This window comes from Mastigoproctus giganteus, chromosome 7 (genome assembly GCF_048544385.1).
Source record: "Mastigoproctus giganteus isolate SK-2022 chromosome 7, ASM4854438v1, whole genome shotgun sequence".
In the NCBI taxonomy this organism is placed as follows: Eukaryota; Metazoa; Arthropoda; class Arachnida; order Uropygi; family Thelyphonidae; genus Mastigoproctus; species Mastigoproctus giganteus.
In genome coordinates, this window is record NC_143581.1 from 95,779,387 (window position 1) to 95,802,007 (window position 22,621).

A 22,621-nucleotide genomic window follows, 5' to 3' on the forward strand; every position below is an offset into this window, starting at 1 on the left:
GTAGATAAAAAAAAAATTTATGGGATGCATATAAATTATCTGGTGATATGGAAGCCTGTGGTAGGTATAAACTATTCTGCAGACAAGTCACAAAGGAGGTTAGGCATGCCAAGGCTGAATATGAAAAGACTGGCAATAACAAGCTTATAATAACTGAGTGGAAAGTGAAATGGAAATTGTTAAAGTCAAACATAAGAAAGGCACCTGTAGTGAAGGGGATCTATTCAATCATATTAAAGGAGGTAATCAAATCCTTATCCATAATTTTGAGAACAACTTTGTATTCAGGGGAGATAACTGTGAACTGGAGATGTGCAAATGTGTACTCATTTCACAAAGGGGGATCAATGGGTGACTTGAGTAAACAACAACCTGTTAGCCTAACTTCTGTTCCACGGAAAATAATGGAGTCATTTGTTAAAGAAGTAATGCAGGACCATCTAGACAGCAGCGCAGTTATACTTCACTCATAGCATGGGTTTGTTAAAGGTAGACCTTGTCTGGCCAATTTGATTGAATATTCATTCTGACATAGTATATCCTAACATGTTATAATGCAGTGACAAAGGAACTGGATGCAAAAAATAATTTTGATACCTTATATTTGGATTTCAAGAAAGCTGTTGATACTGTTGTGCATAAAAGATTGCTATACAAATTGGAGCAGTGTGGCATTAAGGGCAAGTTGCTACTGTGGATAATAGAATGGTTGAATTGGAGAAGACATACTCAAAAGAGAGCAGCATCCATTGACACTGCTCTTTTTGGACTAATGTAGTTAGTGGACTTCACAGGTTTTGGTATTGGGCCCATTGGTCTTTTCTGTATTTATTAATGACAAAGGTATATCCTGCCTAATGTCTAATTTGTACATGATGCAGTTGTTGCCAGGGTAGTTAACAACAGTAATGAAGTTTGCTGTTGGAAGACGGTCTGGAAAAATTAGGCAGACATGCACAGAAATGGCAGTTGAAGTTTAACATTGACAACTGCAAAGTACCGCATATGGGTAGCAGTAATCCCAGATTAAAATACCAACTGTGTAACCACACTCAGGGTAGTGGAAAATGAAAATGACCTGGGAATAATTATGCAGTCTGATATGAAGTTCTCTGAGTGGGGTAGACAGGCTGCCATGACAGCTCACAAAGTTTTGCCAATGATATACAGGAATTTTGCTAACAGGGATAAGGCTGTGATTATCCCATTGTATAAGACAATGGTCTAGCCTTGTTTTGAATACTGCATACAGTTCTGGAGGCTTCATTGTAGAAAGAATGTATAGCTACTGGAACAGGTAAAGAGAAGGCCAACAAGATTTGTGAGGGAAGTAAAAGGATTCTCTTACCAATATAGGCTTCATTTCTGCAAATTGCAGCATCTGGAGACATGTTAGTATCAGTATTAGTAACAATAGTGACAAATGATGCAAGAAAGCAAGCTTATACAGCATCAGCCAAAAAAAAAAAAACATTTCATCTATCTATCAGGCTAAGTACCTGTGAAGTGATCTGATTGAGGTGTTTAAGGCTTTGAATGGCTTGAGAAAAGTCAGTGCTGATGGGATTCTTCTTCTTGCTTGGGCTATACACGAGGGGCATAAATTCAAATTGAGGAATTATGGTTGCAGAATAGATGTGCCGAAGTTTGCCTTCAGTCAATGGGTAGTTGATTGCTGGAACAAGTTTCCATTTGTTGTTGTTGTAGAAGCGGGTAATTTGAATATGGGATGAAAAGTGAAGGGAAAAAAAGTCAAAGAAGAACTAAGCAAATTATTGGAGGTGATGGATAGGTGAAATTGGATTTGGGTTTTTTTTTTTTTTTTTGTTTTTTTTTATGGCTTATGGTCTCTAAGCTTGCTTTCTTGTATCATTTACCACTATTGATACTTATACTGATACTAACATGTATATCTTCATGCTCAGATAACCATGTAACATGTTACACACTGTTGACCTTGACATTTTAAACTCATGTCAGCATGTTGTATGGATTTCCCTGGGCGTTGAGTAAAACTTCCTTGAACCAGCTGTGCCATTCAGTCACTGACTTTTGTTTGGCTGCCACATCTGCCAAGATGATTGCGATTGCACAAATAGGTTTCTCTGTGAATTTTTCTTACTGCTGCATAACTGGATCTACTCAGTGGCCCATTTTTAATCCATGTACAAAAATTATGCATAACAACTGTGGTAGACTGCAGCTCATTGGAAAACACAGTATGCAGTGTGCTTTCTCGGAGTTTTGGTAAATTCTGCCATTGTTACTGTTTTGTGATTATGCTTTCATGTTGTACTGTGGAGCACACTTTCTGGGTTGGTGAATAAAAAGTTGAAGATATCCTCTATCACCTGGAAGTGGTTTGAGATTTGTATCATGTACCATATTTGCACAATAATTTTTTATAGTTTTGTAAATTAGGTTTGTGGCTATGCCATTTTTGTAGACATGGAAACCCTCATTTGGATATTGGTTAAAATTATCTGTACAGTTCATTTGTAGTGTGTTTTTTTTTTTTTTTTTTTTTTTTTTTGAAAGAAATGCATTCAAGCTATTCCCTTTTTTTTTTTTTTTTATATATCCAAGGTCCAGAGGTCACATTTCGAGTGTGATCTCTTGACCTGGATATAGTTTTCCTTGTTTGGTTTCACCATTTTATGTTTGATGTCAATGGAAGCTGAACATCATTCTATATCACAGTCATCATGTCTTTCTCATCCTGAAAATTTTTAACCCCCCCTCCCCACCAGTCTGTGAAATACTCCTGAGTTTCTGTATCCCAAGTGCAATACCTTGCATTTGGTAGTGTTAAACTTTAGCTGCCATTTTTCAGACTTGCAATTGGTTCTTATTCTTTTAAAGCAGCATAGACTGGTTCTTCCAATTGTTATTCACCCTTCCTGTGTTTAAATCATCAGCAAACATTGACAGCTTTTCTTTTCCCTGTTCCATCATCAACATAATTTATGAAGATAAGAAACAAGAGAGACATGAGCATTGATCCCTGAGGGACTCACTTTCTAGTCCAGCCCTCTCTCAACAATACTCATTTATTAGCACTTTGTCTCCATTCATCATCCTAATCCACCACTGTATCTTTCATGTTGGGGTGCCTCCATAGCCAGGTGGGCAGGAGCAGCAGTGTGTAGCACACGCTTCTTGATTACACCTTGGTTCGAGCCCGTGACCACCAAATACGGAGGATGCGGAAAGGTCAGGGAATGACCACCGCATATCCCCAGAGCAATATGGCCTTAGTTAAAACGCAACAAACATCTTTCATATTATCCTGACATACTCTGATTTACACAATAATGTTATCCTTACATACTCTGATTTACACAATAATGTTATCCTTACATACTCTGATTTACACAATAATGTTATCCTGACATACTCTGATTTACACAATAAAGTTATCCTGACATACTCTGGTTTATGCAATTTTTACATGAAGAACCATATAAGAAGCCGTACTAAATCAGTATATTAACTATATAATATCAGTGTAGATACACCATAGTTTACCCATAAATTTAAACTATGTATGTAGTATGAAAAGCATTGTTTTAATTGTATCTCATATTGTGTCTTCTCTACTAGAGAAGCATTACTTATTCAGAATAGTGCAATACCTGGTATCTCGTGAAGTTGCCACAATATGAGATACAATTAAAATGATGCATTTCATACTACATACATAGTTTAAATTTATGGGTAAACTATAGTGTATGTACACCAATATTATATAATTAATTACTTTAAACCCATATATAATTATGCCTTGTACATTTCATCTTTATAAATGACATTACATGTCATTTATAAAGATTTATAATAAATTGACATGTAATGTCAAATTATTTCTTGCATCCATCTGTGTTTTATCATCATCATGCTAATTTACAAGGTTTTTCAGACAATGTCTCCCACTTCACAAAACCATGCTGAGACCTGTTTATGATGACATTCTTGTGAAGTTTGTCTTGTATTGCATATTTAATTATTGACTCTAATCTTACTCTCCAGAAAAGTCAGACTCACTGGTCTATAATTGCCCATCGTTTCTTTAGTTCCTTTATGGATTGGGGAACCTTTCATCTCCACTTTTTAATTTCAAGGAAATAATGGTAGCTATCCCAGAATTTACACTCTTGATGAAAGGGAAAATTTTTGTCAAAAAGCTGTAGCAACTTTTTTTAAATTATAATTCTGGGATCTTAGGAATATCATTATAAAATATGGTAGGAGATGGTTTATTGCTAATGAGCCAGCCTTTTTGGCCAGTAGCATCAATTAAAGTGTGACATTTGCATTGGGTTTCTGTAGTGCGCACAATCTGTTAATTATTGTTTTTATTAAATTTAGTTTTTAATGCTCTTATGCATATATTTGATCAGTTTTTAGTGATATCACATTCAGTTTGTGATTCATTCACTTTTCTGTTATACTTTTCTTTACAGCTATAGTTTTTAACTAATTAACATGGTCATCAGGAAAAGACAAGTTTTCAAAGCCAGTGTTTTTTGATGTATTGCAATAGTATTGGTGAGTTTGTTATTGTTGAACAAGAGTTTATTATTTAAGCAGAAACATATTTAATATGTGATCTTTTTTTGTATCCAAGACCACTCACAGATTTTGATTGAAGTTAAACTCACAGAACTCCCATCTACTTCTATTCTTTTGAAGTATGAGTTGAAGGCTTAGAGGACAGAAGGCACTTGTTTACATTAAATTTGAATCTCTTTAGATTATAATTATTCAGGAAATACAGGTGAAGAAGGTAAAGGCTTCTGTTCTCTAAACCTTCCTTCACTTGTATTTCCTGAAAATTACAATATATAGAGATTAAAAGTCTAATATCAACAAATAACTTCTGTCCTCCAAACTTTCAACTCATGATACTAAGGTACTATAAGTTCTTATACCTTTTGTTTCTGGGGTTATAAACAAAGAAAGAAAGAAAAAAATGATAACCATAACTACAATCAGTATTTCTTCAGAGATGTTCTCTGGAACATGTGTGATTTCACCTTTCACTTCTATGGATTTTTTATGTAGATCTCCTTTTTTTAGGATTCATATTTGGCAAGTATGATGGCCAAGACCATGCAATCCCTTATAGGCTAGTATATCAATTAGAGATGAGCCTGTCATTAAAATATTCCCTCAGGAAATGAGGCATTTGCCATGTGTGGTTGTGTGTCTCATCTTGTTGGAAAATTGTTCCCTCCATGTTCATTTTCATGCCTTTAAGTATTTGAACAGTGATCTTGGAGAAGTTTAAGGAGGTCTGTCACACTAACTGTGGCATTCAGAAAGACTAATTTAATGATTTATTAAAAAACATCTGCAGATGTTAATTAAAGTTAAATTTACAGAACTAATTTTTCCCTTCTTCATTTATACCTTCTATTCTTTGGAATTATTTATTTACATATTGATTTTTAGTTATTGTATTGAATGGTCCCAGCCAACCTTTGGCAATTCTGCCATATATTTTCAATATCATACAGACAGAAATTTTGAGTATCAGCCTTCCTTCACCTATCTGATACAAAGGCAGTCTCTGTGGTTGCATGGAAATTTTCACTGTCTCATATTCTGTTTATTGATATAGCCATTGAGGTCGAAGTGTGCTTCATCAATTAACCGCGTGGCAAATTACTGTTGCGTTGTTTTCCAATTATTGAAGAAATGAATTTTCCCTTTAGAGTGCATCACTAATTATTAAAAAAAAAATAATAATAATAATAATGGTCCCATCATTAACTGGTAGGGGAAAAAACTCCCACACGTTTAATGGCACCAAGCTCGCCAGTGTCAACCCAATACATCAAAAAATATGTGCATTGAAAACTGTTGTTGTTTCTCTTGACTTGGTATGTGCCAAGTAATGAAGCGAATACTTTTTTTTTAATTCTCTTGCTGTTATTATTTAATAATTTTTTATTGTTTTTTAATGGTTACAGGGCTATATAGTATCATATTTGTTTGATCTTCCCTCTGGTAAACTGACAAAAGGAAAAAGGTAAAGTATGCTTTTGTTAAAATGAAATAAATTGAACAATTTACATTGCACTATTAAATTTGGAAATGTAATGAATTAATAACTTAAATAAATATTAGACATTTCAGAACTATGCGGCTCTCACGTTAGTGGCTCAAATTTTAAACAACCACTTTATTTACATGTGTCCAGCAGTTCGACAATTAGTAAGCAAATACTTACAATTCTATAGACAAAATTTCCCACAAAAGAGGAAAAGTTTGGTTAAGTTGGGGTGGAGGGTATGTCTCATAACTGGGAGATTATTATTATCATATGGCTGGCAAATGATGCAAGGAAGCAAGCCTATACAACATCAACAAAAAAAAAAAAAAAAAAAACTACTACCTACCTAATCTGTCCACCCCCTCTAATAATGTTCTAATTCTTCCTTAGGCCCCGAGTGCCAAGCGAGTCTAAAAGCGAATCTCAAAGCGCCTTCTCTAGAATTAGCTGTTTTCAGAGAATTTTCAAGCTTTTGTTTACTAAGTTATTTCTTTTCTGCTCTTCTCAATAAAGAAGTAAGCTTTTCAAAAGAAAGGAAAGGTACCTTTCTTCTTCCTGTATATAGAACTAACCTACATAACACACTAACCACTAATCTCTTCTCGCTTGGTCACTGGTGGCAGCCGACCGGGCTAGCCGAGTGGGTAAAGTACCTGCCCGGCAACCCAAAGGTCGCGGGTTCGATTCCCGCCTCGGGCTTGGATCAAAGTACTGCAAAAACCTTGGGAGGTGCAATATGGCCATAGAAGCCGATGCGCCAACAACTACCAAATCAAAAAAAAAAAAAAAAAAAAAAAAAATCACTGGTGGCACCGCTCCTGCCTCCACGTGGCGGGGCCAGTAACCTGGGGGGAAAGTTATCCTCTGGGGCAAAAAGGAGCAACCACGGATTGTGACAACTACCCAGCACGTCAACGTGCAAGAAGAACATGGCCTCCAGAAGAAACAGAGGCTTTACTGCAGCAATATCGAGTGACCAGGAACCAGTATACCACAACAATAAAACAGCGCAAAAGGCGCTCATGGGAAGCCCTGGTAAGCACTGAAGGGAACGCCGATCCCTGGGGGATTGTGTACAAAGTGACCACTAACAAGCTTCCCAGAGGCGAGGTCGTATCAACCACAAAATTACCGAACGGACTGTATACAAGATCGTGGCAAGATACTATCAATAATATTTTAGACGCTACATTTCAGCAGCCTGCTGACCCACACACACCGGAACAGCTACAGCTCTGCATGGAAAATGAAACATATCACACAACTGCAATTGAAGAACCCTTCACCACAACCGAGCTCAACTTAGCTGCATCTAGAATCAGAAACAAGAAGGCTCCGGGCAGAGACATGCTCGATCCAGAAATCGTCCAGAAGGCCATTGAACTTATTCCCACTACAATACTCAACCTGTTAAACCACTGTCTCCACCAAGGATTCTTCCCCACACAATGGAGGACTGCAATCCTTAGACTTATATTGAAGAATGCAACCAAACCACATGATCTGCCACAATCTTACCGGCCCATTGCACTGCTGCCAGTCTTCAGCAAACTTCTCGAAAGGATGATCTCCCATAGAATAGAAGCCCACTACAATGACGCTGGTCTCTCCTCACCTAAGCAGTACGGTTTCCGGAAAGGACGCTCCACGATTGATGCACTGGAAACAATCATTGAAGCTGCTACCAACTGCAACTCCAAATACTTTCTACTAATCTCCTTTGACTTTGCTGGTGCCTTCGATTCCCTCTGGTGGCCCAGCGTCCTGGGCAGACTCCGAAGAGCGCATGTCCCAGAAAACTTATATAGATGCATCAAGACCTATCTCCAGGACCGGCGAGTTGTCGTGTCTGCTCCCCACTGCAGTGTCTCCAGACCAGTCTTCAGGGGATGCCCTCAGGGATCTGTCCTGGGGCCTCTCCTCTGGAATCTGGTGCTGGATGATTTCCTGAACACCAAACTCAACAATGTACAAACCCAGGCCTATGCAGATGACCTGGTCATGCTCTTTTCTGCCAATAACAGAACCCAACTAGAAGCAACTGCCAACCAGGCCATCTCCACCCTTCAAGCTTGGGCAGAGCATAACAACCTAAAGATCTCCCCAGAGAAAACCAATTCGATCCTACTAAAAGGCACCCTTGATTTGAGAAGACCACCCCAAATCAAGGTCAATGGTGTTACAGTAAAACTAAAAACAGAGCTTAAATATCTAGGTTTGATCTTAGACAAAAACCTTTCCTTCACTCCTCATCTATACCAACTCAGGATTAAGATCAGGAAGTATGCTGCCCAAGTCTCAAGAGTTGCCCGGAAGGACTGGGGCTTAAAGAAGAGAACGCTGTCACTCTTCTATAAGGCAGTTTTCATCCCGGTTATCACCTATGCTTCTGGAGTCTGGTACAAGAAGGCCAATACCGTAGTAAACAGATCGCGCCTAGGAACTATCCAGCGCTCTCTTCTCCTTCTGTCCTCGCGTGCTTGTCGCACTGTCAGCACCCATGCGCTACAGGTCCTCACTGGATCTCTTCCACTGGACCTGGAGATTGTTCGTCATGGGTTGCTCTACCAAATAGCCAAAGGAAGAGCAGTTACTTGTGCAGGTTTCACCACTGACCCAGCAAATAATAGAAACGCTGAAAAGATGAGACTTAATGAACATCTAACAGACACCTGGCAAGAAAGATGGCAGACATCAACTAAAGGCGCTGTCACCAAAAGATTCCTCCCTGATGTCAGGGCCTTCTACCCCCTCACACCTGTCTGGTTTTCACCAGGACTCTATGCTACCCACCTCCTCACTGGACATGGCTCCTTCCAGAAAAAACTACATGACTTCAGAATTTCAGACTCACCCCGCTGCCACTGTGGAGAAGATCAGACGTGGGAGCACCTTGCCCACAGCTGTGAAATCTACGAGGACTTCAGGAGGATCCTAATAACAAAACTACGCTTCAACTACCAAAATCAAGAACACCTCACCCTACAGAATGAAGAAACTTACCGAGCTCTGACTCAATTTGCAATGGACTTATTTACCAGGCAGAAAGCACTACCACCACCTTAGTATCCGAATCAATAGGTCATAACAACCATGACTGCCAATTGTTGCTATTCATCATTGAGCCATGAATGCTAATGCCTTGGACCAACTTGCACAAGACTTGACCAGCAGTGCAATCAAAGACAGGGTCCACACATACTTTGACAAATTCCTCATCATTGATTCCTGGACAAACTTTTCTCGACCAGACGTGACACATCTCATCAAGAAGAGGCCTAGCATCGATCCCTGGACTTGACCATTAATCTTGGACTCCCGGTTTTGACCACCCCCACTGTTCGTTCTGATGGACTACTGGACCAGCCTTCAGTCTGGATGCGACAAAGACTCACCAAATGGAGTCCCAATGACGGCACCTGAACTAGACCTTACTGAACATGACCCATCCACCATAGCAGCACTCACACTGCTGGATTTCCAGCAAGTTGTCGGCTGCAACTGACTGGCCGTGCTAGCTGTACCTACCCTGAACTTGCGGGGTATATCTCTCTCTCATTTTTTTTTTTTTTTTTTTCCGGCTTTCTTCTGTTTCCTGCCATCCGTTCTTTACTCCCCCCCCCCTATTTTTCTCTTACAGAATGATTTTTTTTTTTTTTTTTTTTTTATTTATTATTATTATTTTTTATTTTTATTTATTTTTTTTTTTGTGGGGAGGTGGTTTTCGTCCACCCGCCACCCCACTCTTCTCTCTGGTGAGGCGTTGGGCATGCCACACTGTCATCAGGGGCCATCTTTTCTATTGGCCCCTTTCTTCTGTTTCCTACCCTCCAGTCTTTGCCTTCCTCCCTTACTTTTCTCTTGCACAACGTTTTTTTTTTTTTTTTTTTTTTAGTTTATATATATATATATATATTTGTGTGTGGGTGTGTGTGTGTATATATATTTTTATATACACACACACTCATGCCCCCACAGGTCTAAATCTAAAAACATCAAAATTACTGCCCGACCTATTTGGCCCTAGAACAAGTTATCAGCGAACAACCCTACGCTCTGTTAAAATTACAACCGTTGCTCAAGAAACAGCGATCATCTCATTCTTAAATCTGGTCCTAGCCACTGAAATCCCAGGAAAGTAGGTGGCAGGACCCGCCAGAGTACTCTAGCTACAGTGGTACACCCGGTCAGCCTCCCCGTGGCATGGTGTGGTAACGTCGGGTCCCACTAGGGGCTCGGCGGCTAATAGACCGGAGGAACAAAGGGCACAACACAATACACAGCACATGACCCCCACACACTTCAAATCTCTGGCCCCGATACAATGTACACCCGCGGAGATGGGAGAAATCCCAGGAGCCGTTAGACACTAACATACCTTATATACCCAGCACTTGAGCCCAGATGCTCATTTCATGACATTAATGAAACTGAACGTGACGCATCCCAATCTAAGAGATTACGCAAAAATGAGAATGAACAGGAATATCCAACATTCCTCATATTGCATTCTCTTTCATCCAAACCTCTGAGTGCCCTTTCACCATTTCTAATTCAGAAATGTTTAGAAAGTGTGGCTGGTTCACCGAAAATGGTGAAAAGATTACATTCTGGAGACTTACTAGTTGAAACAACGAAACATCAGCATTCCCAGGCTCTACTGAAATTGTCAACTTTTGGCGGAATACCTGTACAGGTCACCCCTCATGCCACATTAAATAGCTCCAAAGGAGTAATAGCAGAGTGGGATCTGATGAATGTTGCTGAAGATGAGATAGTAGAAGAATTGCAAGAACAAAAAGTCGTTCAAGCCAAACGAATAATGTTAAAAAAAGATGGTGAACTTGTTCCCACTAGGAACATCATTCTAACGTTCAGCACACCAACCCTACCATCATGTGTGAAAGCCAGATACCTTAACTGCCGAGTACGTCCCTACATTCCCAATCCAATCAGATGTTTCAAATGTCAAAAATTTGGACACTCACAAACAGTATGTCGAGGGGACCCTACCTGCCCGAACTGTGGCTCTAAAGGCTATTCACAAACTGACTGCACTGCAGAAACGCCACAATGTCCAAATTGTAAAGGCCAGCACCCTGCGTATTCAAAAGCATGTGAACTCTGGAGGTTAGGAAAAAACATCCAAAAATACAAAGTTGAAAAAAAGGTCACCTACCAAGAAGCTAGGAAGCAAGTTATGCTCAATATGCCAAAAGTTAGCTATGCTGCAGCAACCAAAAAATATCAGTCAACTGGTACACAAACAGCAGTCACAGTATCCCCATCCATTTCAATTGCCGATTGGGCTCGATCAGTGCTTTCGTCCCCACAACAACCATCTACAGAACAATGGAAAGTAACTTGCGCTAGCAATACTCCGCTAACAGTACCACCAACTGCAAATGATACTTTGCCAGAAACTACAAAATTGAAAGCATCAGCGTCAAACAATGCAGACCAACCATGCTCAGGAAATATAGATATAGATTCTGGTACTCTGCAAGAAGAGACCATTTTAGATTTACACGCAGAAGACGACATGGACACTGGGCGTCCTGCCTTCCGGAAAAAAGAAAGGATGAAACTAGATCGATCTAAACAGGCTGGATACAAAAAACAGACAGAACCTTTTACAACCTCTAAAACTAAATAATGCAGAACATTATACAATGGAACTGTAGAGGTCTACGAAGCAATATTTTTGACATTTATGATCTCATCAAACAGCATAATCCAGTTATCATCTGCCTGCAAGAAACTAATGTAACTCCACAGGTGACTCCAGTGATCAAAAACTATAGTATCTACCAACAAGACAGAAGCAGCACTAACTCAAGAAGAGGCGTAGCCATACTTATTGACAACAAGGTTCCTACCAAACAAATCCCTCTACAGACCACATTAGAGGCTGTAGCAGTACGAATTGTTTTCAGTTTTATGCTAACCGTAGTCTCTGTGTATCTCTCCCCCCAAACAAAGAATTTACTGTAAAAGAGCTGGAGGATTTTATAAAGCAGCTTTCATCTCCTTTCATTCTGCTAGGGGATTTCAATGGGCACCATCCTATGTGGGGATCTCCCAAGATAGACAAACGAGGAAAACTCATCAAAACAGTTCTTGACAATCAGAATCTCACATTATTAAATACTGGTGCTAACACTTATTTCCACTTTTCCACCGGAGTATCTACTGCCATAGATCTATCAATATGTTCTCCAAAACTATTCCCACTTATTCAGTGGTTAATTTAAAGTAACCCACTGAATAGCGATCATTGTCCGATCATTTGCAAATTGCAAACAAATAGAACCTCACATATAACCAGCCACAGAAAATGGAAATTTAACAAGGCAGATTGGAACAGGTTCACCAATGCAATTTTCTTTGATGATCAAGTCATCAAAAGCCAGCCTATAGATGTTGTTACTAACCACATTACTGCACAGATAAAAACAGCTGCAAGTTGTTCTATACCCAAAACCAGAGTTGGTCCTCATAGATATGCCAATGTCTGGTGGAATGATGGAATGATGCATGCCGTGATGCCAAAAAAGAACAGAATAAAGCATGGAATCTATTTCGCAAAAACCCAACAACTGAAAACCTGGTAAATTTTAAGAAACGTAAAGCTAAGGCACGCTATGTGCAGAAAAAAGCAAAAAAAGATTCTTGGATCCGGTTTGTTTCCACCATTAATAAAAATACAGAGAGCAGAAAAATCTGGAACAAAATTAAAAAGCTGAATGGTAAATCCCACCCGGAATCAACACCTATTATAAGTTGGAAGAGTAGAGACTACTCCTCTGCAATAGAAATTGCAAACGCCCTAGCCGAATCCTTTTCTGAAATCTCTGCCACATCCGCATATGAGTCAGCCTTTAAACAGATAAAAGCCAACGCAGAAAAGCATAAGCTTACTTTTAAAACAACGGCATCTCTTCCATATAATCGACCTTTTACACTACTCGAACTAGAGAGCTCCTTAAATAGGTCAGCTAATAGTGCACCAGGGTCTGATGGGATACACTATATCATGCTCAAACACCTAAAGAAGAAAGCTATGAACTCCTTACTGATATATTTCAACCGGATATTCTCTGAATTCTACTACCCTCTTTCTTGGCGCCACTCAATAGTCCTAGCTTTTGTCAAACCTGGAAAGGATCAATCAAATCCACAAAACTATCGGCCAATATCTCTTAGTAGTTGCCTTGGTAAAACATTAGAAAGAATGATTCATGCTAGATTAATATGGTACCTAGAATCTCATTTGATAATAAACAGGAACCAGTACGGTTTTAGAAAAAATCGGTCAACTCTAGACCTTATGATCAAGGCAGAATCCAACATACGGAATGCTTTTATCCGTAAAGAACATCTTGTCTTGGTCTGTCTGGATATAGAGAAAGCCTTTGATACCACCTGGCGCTATGGCATTCTTCAAAATCTCTATGCCACAGGACTCCGAGGTCAGCTACCACTAATCATACAGAGCTTTCTACAAAATAGAACCTTTCAAGTGCGTTACTGTAATTCCCTATCCCGCACATTTGTCCAAGAAGAAGGGGTCCCACAAGGTTCAGTTCTTAGTGCGACGCTCTTTGCAATAGAGAACATTCCAGTTAATGTTGACACCTATCTATATGCAGACGACCTTACAATATCCTGCCACTCACAAAATATGCGCTCAATCGAGCGTCAGTTACAACTCTCAATAAACAAAATACAATCATGGGCATCTCATAATGGCTATCGCCTCTCTGCAGCAAAAACAACTGCTATCCACTTTTGCAAAAAGCGTCAGCTGCATCCAGATCCTGAACTAAGGTTAGGAATCCAACAAATACCAGTCAGCAACAATATCCGATCCTTGGGACTAGTACTTGACACTAAACTTACTTTTCAGGCGCATATAAGGCAATTACGGACGCAGTGCGTGAAAAAGTTGAATATCCTCAAAGTTATCTCTTCCATGGCATGGGGAGCCGATCGCTTCACGCTTCTGCATCTCTATCGAACCTTAATAAGATCTCGTCTGGACTATGGAGCTCCAGTATATGATTCTGCACGTAAGACAGCTTTGGCTTGGCTCAATCCAGTCCAACATAGTGCTCTGAGGATTGCCTCCGGAGCTTTTAAGACGTCCCCAGTACAAAGTTTGTATATAGATGCCAATGAGCCTCCACTAAATCTCAGGAGGAAAGTATTGCTTCTTAGCTATGCAGCCAAATTACGTAGCCTCCCTTCTCACCCCATCTGGACATATCTCTTTGAACCTCAGTGGGTTAGCTTATACAGAAACAAACCAAATGAAAATAAACCTGCAGGTATCCGGCTACAAGAGTTAACAGAAGACTGGGGCATCTATCTTGGAAATATATCTCAAGCTGCAGATGCAGTACAAGCACCATGGGCAATGTATACACCTCCTTGCGATAACTATTTTCTTCAGTGGGTAAAACACTCCCTATCGAACAACAACATTAGACAGTTACATGCGTCTTATGCATTGGCCAATGCTCGCAGTCTCCAAATATATACAGATGGCTCCAAAACTGATATATCCGTAGGAGCTGGAGTAATCAGTCCTACAACCACTGTTTCTGTCCAGTTACCACTTGAATGCAGTGTTTATACTGCTGAACTGTATGCGATAAAAATGGCTTTAAATGTCCTTAACGATCATCTAGACACCCAGATCATAATATACACTGACTCTTTAAGTGCTGTCAATGCCCTACGAAATAAATCACGAAATTTCCATCCACTTATCCCACAAATTAGATCTCAGTTATATCACCTCAGTGAAAATAAGCAAACCGTAATGCTTTGCTGGATACCCAGCCATGTTGGTATTCGAGGAAACGAGTGTGCAGATGAAGCAGCAAAACACCCTACTTGTTTCAATTACATCCCAGTTCCATATTCCGACTACAAACCAATCATACGGCAGATATGCACTGAGATATGGTCTGAAATGTGGCATCACCAAACAGATAACAAGCTCCTTCAAATAAAACAGAATCCACAGCTTTGGAGATCCAGTTCCCGATTAAACAGGCAAGAAGAGGTTGTGCTTGCTAGAGCACGAATTGGCCATACACATCTAACACACTTATTTTTACTGCTAGGTGAAGATCCTCCACTTTGCTCGCTTTGTAGTACCACACTAACTGTGAAGCATATTATCATTGAGTGTCCACGTTACCATTCAGCTAGAATTGCATGTTTCAAATCTCTACTGAATTCACAAAACCCACTGCGACTAAAACATATACTAGGAGATGATGCCAATTTATCAGAATTGTTTATTTATCTGAAAATGATCAATGTATACAACCAATTCTAGACCCATCTATAATGTATTGATGAATTTTCAAAAGTAACAGGCGCAATTTGGCCATAGTAGCCCTTGCGCCAATAAATCCCACAACAACAACAACAATTCTTCCTTAAAATTTATTCAAACTACTCAATTCCATAACACCAGATGGTAGCTTGTAATAGATGTGCAAAAATTTGCTTTCTAGCTGAAACTTTTTGCACACTTGTCCTGCAGCTACCCTGTTTCAGTTTAAGTTTAGGTCCTCTTGTGTTCATCATCTGAGTAAGAATAAGGATACCATCAGCATTTAATTTTCTCAATCCATTTAAGCCTTACACACATGAATATCCTAGGTGCCTAGTTTCTATGCTCTTTAGTGCTGAACTGAAGCCTTTCTTGGTAAGAGCACCCTTTTGTTTGCCTCACTTATTCATTTCTCTCTCTGCACCCAATCAAACAAATACACAACCTACATAAAATGAGGCTGGAAAACCAGTATACAGTACTTAAGGTGTGGCCTAACCATTGCCTTATGCAATGGCATAATCACCTCCTTTTCCCTGCTGGTAAAGTTTCTCTATATCATTGACAGAACACCATGAGTGTTCTAATAGCCAGTCTGCAGTGCTCAGAGAACTTCATGATGCACTGTACAATTACCCCTAGGTCTCCTTTATTATGCATCACCTTGCATTTGCCACTGGTAAACCTCAACTGCTACTTCTCAACCCAAATGACTAATTTATCTAGCTCTTGCTATAGTACTGTGCCTTGATTCCTGTCATTTACCACTGACTCCATTATTTTTCCCCGGAATATGTCAGTCTTATATTCCAGGGAAAATAATATATTTGCTCACTTTTCCCTTTGATCCATCACCCCCCCCCCCCAATGAATATGGGACATATTTGTACATTCACAATCTGTAGGAACCCTCCTCTTTTTATCCAAGGATGCTCTCATAATTATGGCCAAGGGTTTCCTTACTTCTTTTGCTGTTTCTTTTAATAATGGGATAGATTACACAGCCCAAAGTACATTATTTAATTTTAACCTTGGGAATTTGCCTTCCACTTCTCCTCAGTTATAACAAAATCATTTAGCTGTAAAAACTTCTTTATAAGTGAATGTATGAAGAAGTTTTTACAGAATACATCAAAATATTTATTTAGTTTAATTTATAATCATATAAATTATTAATGCTAATTTTTAATCATTCCAAACATTTTTCTTCAATGCCACTGGTCTCATCAGTTCATCTGACATCGATGTAGGTCTAAATTGCAAACTATAGCTTTTAGTTGATATAAAAAGCTTAGTAGCTTTTACAATAACTTTCTGAAATGCTTCCTATTGAGAATTTTCAGTTGGTAGCATTATCAGTTGGTCCCACTGAAAATAATTTAAAAACTTTTTTAAGGCCGCAGTAGTCACCTTTATGAAAGCAAAAACCCCTTACCCTAACCCCTGGAAATACTTATCTTCAAATATATCCTGCATTAATATATATAATGATCACTGCACCTAGTCGTTCCTTTAACTGGATGTTCTTAATGTATGTTAAGCCACTGCTTATAATCAGATAAAGAGTATTGCTTTCTCTTATTGCCTCTAACATTTTTCTATAGAAAACAGTCATCCAGTAAATCCAGAAAATGCTGTAGGCCAAATGTAGGCTAAATGTCAGTCATTTAGCCTACAGCAGACTCTTACTCTCATTTTAGCTTTCCCCATGCTGAGATAACACCAAACTGAACTCAACATTGCAGAAATGGCCACCCACATCATCTGAATGCGCTCCCTCAGGTTCTGTGTGCTTCTTAACCAAGAGCATTACCCTTCCCCTCTCCTGCCTGTCCTTCCTGTACACATTGTACTCCAAATTCATCATTGCCTATGGGTGAGTGGCACCACATTTCTGATATTCCTACTATGCATGCATTTGTTGACTTAACAAATACATCATATTCATCAATTTTTTTACTGTACTTCTAGCATTTACTATATGTACAAGTATACATGTATCTGATTTTGCTTTTAGTAACCCTGACACACCCATGTATTCACTTGTCATGCGATGATTCCCACAAGACTGTAATCCTCACCACCTTATTTTTCAGGCTGTTGTATGTCCTAATAGAAGTAGTGCAAGAATCATTTTCAATGGGCCTGCTGCTACTGTTAAACTGTTTGTTTGTATCCCCCCCCCCAGGTATTAGTTTTCTGATCTACCTAACATTGCCTTGGGTACATTAGCAAATGTTCTTGCTCCCCCCTTCTATTAGTGTTTCAATCATGTATTCTCTCATATCATGTTGCAGAAACTTTCAGTTTTATTCCTAAAGTTACGATTATGATTAGTATTAGCCATATTGTGCAGAAAAGCCACAGGCATTTGCTGCACTGGCAAAAAAATAAAATAAAAGAAAACTAAATAAAAATTTAAAAATACATAAAAATTAATGATAAAATAAAAAGAAAATAATCTATGTGTCTTGTGGAACTTTGAATTCCCCTAGCTGTCGGCCTCAGCTATCCATGGAGAAACTTTTTCTTGTAATTAACAATTTCATGGCTAAAAGAAAACTTCCTACAGTCCACTCTAAACTTTTTTCCATGGAACTTGAATGTGCAGTCTCTGCTCTGGAATCATTTATAATACAGCCAGCCCTCGCATAATGCAAGTTCAATTAACGCGTTTTTCAGTTACTGCTATTTGAAAAAATTATACCACTTTTCACTTTACACGATGCAAATTTCCAGTTAACGCGATCTTTTTTTATGTGATAGTTGAAAAAGATTTGAATTGCGCGCTAAGCTTACTGCATGTTGGAAGGGCAATAAACAAGCATTTGCCCGCTGCCTGCCTCAGTGTTCCATCAACCATCAGAAGCAGACCTGTTACTTGTTTGTCTCCCACTAATAAAGTCACATGCAGATGCATTTAAAAATTAGAATTTTTAAATGCAAAAATTTTTTTTTAATTTTTAAATGAGCCAGGTAAAGGCAAACTGCAGTTGAGGGAAATGGACCATAATCTGCCATGCTGGTCCAGTGCAGGTTGGCAGATCGGCCATATTTAGCAGTCAGGGACTTGAACTGCTGTTACTCAAAGAGCATGTGCCACTGCACTCCCACTCCTAACTGCTCGGCTACGGAGGTGGTTAAAGAACTAGATGAAATCTTTCATATCGCAGAGAATCTCAAACCTTTTTGTTTGAGGCTCTCTGCAATATTTATTTTGCCAAGACCTAGAGAAGATTGTTGTTGGTTATCAGAAATTGATTGATGAAAAAAAGAAAGCCAACACTGTTCAAACAACTTTGTTCAAATGTTTCCATTATAAATAGTTTCTTCATTGTGTATTTTATGCCATAAACATTTAATTCTATATTTTCATTATCTTTTACATGGTATACAGATAAAAAGTTATTTAAAAGGTATTTTTAAAATTCTTTATGGACATTCCTAAAGGTCACGGACCAATTATAATTTTTCCTATTGATTATTTCTGTTTTGCACAATGTGCTCGCGAAGCATTTCTGTTTTGCACAATGCGCTCGCAGAATGAATTAATCGCGTTAAACAAGGCCAGCCTGTAGTGAAAATTTCACTGTCATCCATTTTACCATTTCCTGTTGAAGCCATATAGACCTCAATAAAGTCCTGCCTAAGGGGTGTGGTTTCCAAGCTGTGAAACCCACATATTCTTAAGTCTTTTTTTGATATTGGTGCTCTTTTGCAGATCCCACCCAGCAGTTTGCCCATCTGTGGATTCAAGAAGATTGATGGTTATTTTTTTTTTTTTTAGGTGTTGTCTCCATACTTCTACACAGCATTCCAAGTGTAGCTTTCTTTTATGACTATCTACATTGTGGAAAACTTTGTTTCTGATTGTATCATAACTCCGAAATCACATTTTTCTCTACTATGGTTGCCCATATCTGGCTTTCCTAGATGTCTTTCTTGTTTTGACATTAGTTGTGTCCAGCCTTTGAAGTTAATATAGAATGAACAAATTCAAGTTTGTCAATTTTGTGAGATTCCTCTAAGTTAGGTTCATTCAAGTGTGTTTATTCAAAAGTTAATCCTGATTCAATTTCTTTTGAACTACATACCCATTAACAATTGATGCTTGTGCATGTACAGCGTATTCTTCTTTTTGTGAAAACCACAGCAACTGAATATTTTCACATGTGAAGTGCGGTCAGCCTCATATAGCACGTTAGTTGTGTTCCTAGAAACTCTCGTGCAATGCAAAATCGTGCAATATAAACAGCAGGCCCTATGGAAAAAATAGGGTTATGTGCCGAACACCCAAAATCGAACACACATTTGTAACCAAAACATTACCAAACACAATAAATAATCGTAATAAAATACTTACGTATTTTATTACGACTATTACTTAATAAAATATTGCTAATGCTTTTGCTTCTATCGTAAGCAAACTTGTTTTTTGTTTCATTTTCTATCCAAACAGATGACAGCATTCCATCTCTTCCAATTCTTTGTGTCTTAATCTAACAGATTTTAATTACACTTTCAATTGTTCCTACTATGAAAGTTGTTTTTATTTTCTCTGCGTTCTTTCTAATTCTCAGCATCGACAGAGGTGGACAGGCCATAAGCCTTACCGGGGAAACCCCGGTGAGCCGTAGGCCCATGTGATTTTGGCCACTACACATTTTCCCAGGTAAGAATTTTTGATTCAGTCTGCTTCTGTTTATTGATATTGCTTTTCTTTTTCTCTCTGAATCTGTAGTGTCTTCACCAGGACGCTTCCTTTTCACACCTTTTAAGTATTTTACTGATTTTTAGGGAATAAAGTGGTAGTAAACTCGATCTGATGACATTTGCGATAGTACCAATAGCTGGAATTGTGTGGGTTTTTACCTTATTATGGTGAAATGTGTTTCCCCTTCACTGATATAAAAAACAAAAATACATTTTCAGATTCTTCTCTTCATTCCTATTGTATTGCGTTCAGTTGGGGTGTTCCGCATTTAACTGCCATTTCTTGTAAAAAATTGTAAACATTTCTTGTAAAAAGGCGAATCGTGCATAAGCGAATTCGGTTCATGTTATGTATGATATCGTTCCCCTATTTATAAATCGTGTATGATCGAATTCGTGTAGTGTAAACACATATTATACGAAGACTGACTGTGTATTGACACTTGGAATTATGCTTAATGTTTTATTATTTGTGTGATCATATTAAATATACTGAAATGATCATTCTTTTTGGTTTATAAAAGGAAGATGCCAACTACTGTTTTTAATCCAACCCTACCAAATGTGTAAGTTATTTTAGGGTTGTTTTCCCAATTTGTGTGATCATATTAAATATACTGAAATGATCATTCTTTTTGGTTTATAAAAGGAAGATGCCAACTACTGTTTTTAATCCAATCCTATCAAATGTGTAAGTTATTTTAGGGTTGGTTTCCCAATTTTTAATGCATTTGCTGCATTAAAATATTAAGTGTAAGACCTTGTATTTTGCTGCAGTGATGAGGCCAGTAGTTCCCCATTCAATTAAAAGTGCTCCTACCATATAAACTTGTCTCTTTATCCTCAGGAATATAGTCACCTACTCTTTTCATTTATTTTTTGGGTTATGGAACAGGCTGCATGTAAGAAAAGCCTTCTTTCTTTTATATTCCCACTGTCAAGGGAATTATAGAGCTGTAAACGTTGTATTGAAGTTTTTAACTTGTTAAATTTACAAATTTTAGTGTGTGGTACAATACAGTATAGTTTGCATTTGTTTAAAATCAGGGATTCCTGCGTATTATAAAAATGTCCTTTGGCTCCATTATTATTAAAATTATTTCTATTATAATTAAAATAATCAGTGGCAAAATAATTTTAATATTTTGCCATTGATTTGGAATATTTTTCGCTCAATGTAGTGGAAATGCTTGGGCTCAGGGGAAAACTGCCAAAGGCAGTTCTGTGAATCATTGAATTTACTCAATGCACTACATATAGGACATGATACAGCCAAAGGACTTTCATGTGTTTTAGATGTAAAGAGGGCAAGGAGGCCAAGCCTCAATTCAGTGTACTGTTTGTCTTATATGACGGTTTGAAGAACAGGGCTGGATGCCCTCAAAGGAATTGAAATGAGGAATCTATTAAGCCTTCAGCTGCTCTGCTCAGTTTTAGAGCCCATGCTTAAAATCAGAAAATACATCCCCAATAACAGAGATCTCTTGTCCCCCAGGAATTAGCTGTTGTTGATGATTTTAATTAGCTGTTAATTAGCTGATTTAAATTAGCTGTTGTTGATGTACAGTGGGATCAACTGATGATATTGCCAACAGCAAATTCAAAATGGGAAGCATTCAAAGAACTTATCGTGGAAGCTACTAGGCTTTACATACCAACTAAGAAATATTGTTCAAGGTTTAGGCCTAAATGGTTGTCAGATGAACTAATGAGGCATATGGCAGAGAAGAAAAATGCATGGGATACACACAAATTAACACGTGACACGGATGCCTATGATAGATACAAGTTGATCTGTAACCAAGTTACAAAGGAGGTTAGGCAGGCGAAGGCAGATTACGAGAGATCCTTGGCAAGGGATGCGAAGAAAAACAGCAAAGAGTTCTTTACTTATGTAAACTCTAGAAGGAAGGGGATGAATCAGATTGGTCCACTTGAGATCGATGGGTCAACTGTTGATGACCCTGCTCGGGTAGCTAACAAACTAAATGAATATTTTGCATCGACATTCACACATGAGGAGTTATTCAGCGAGGGGAATGCCAGAGGTGTATTCAACTCTAGCAGTAAGCTAGAGAATCTTGTAATAACTGAGAGCAAAGTGGAGGAGAAATTGTTGAAGATAAACACAAGAAAGGCACCTGGGGTGGATGGGATCTATCCAGTTATATTAAAGGAGGCAGCAAAGGAGGTAAGCAAACCCTTAGCCATAATTATGAGAGCTTCCTTGGACTCAGGGGAGGTACCCATTGACTGGAGATGTGCAAATGTGACCCCAATTCACAAAGGGGGATCAAAGGCTGACACAAGTAATTATAGACCTGTGAGTTTAACTTCTGTTCCCGGAAAATTAATGGAGGCACTGGTGAAAGAAGCACTGCAGGATCATCTAGACAAGACTTCAGTTATAGCTAGGACACAGCATGGTTTTGTTAAGGGGAAGTCTTGCCTGACCAATTTGATTGGATACTATGATGCAGTCACAAAAGAACTGGATG

At 38.6% G+C, this 22,621-nt stretch overlaps 1 protein-coding gene across 1 annotated transcript in view; it reads left to right on the top strand.

The window, feature by feature from the left end:
• Positions 1–22,621, top strand: part of LOC150083090 (WD repeat-containing protein 13-like) — a 376,518-nt gene that overhangs the window by 283,206 nt on the left and 70,691 nt on the right. Inside the window, exon 11 of the mRNA XM_090377026.1 lies at positions 5,976–6,034. Coding sequence (XP_090233152.1) covers positions 5,976–6,034 — 59 coding nt within the window. The remainder of the gene's footprint in view (positions 1–5,975; positions 6,035–22,621) is intronic.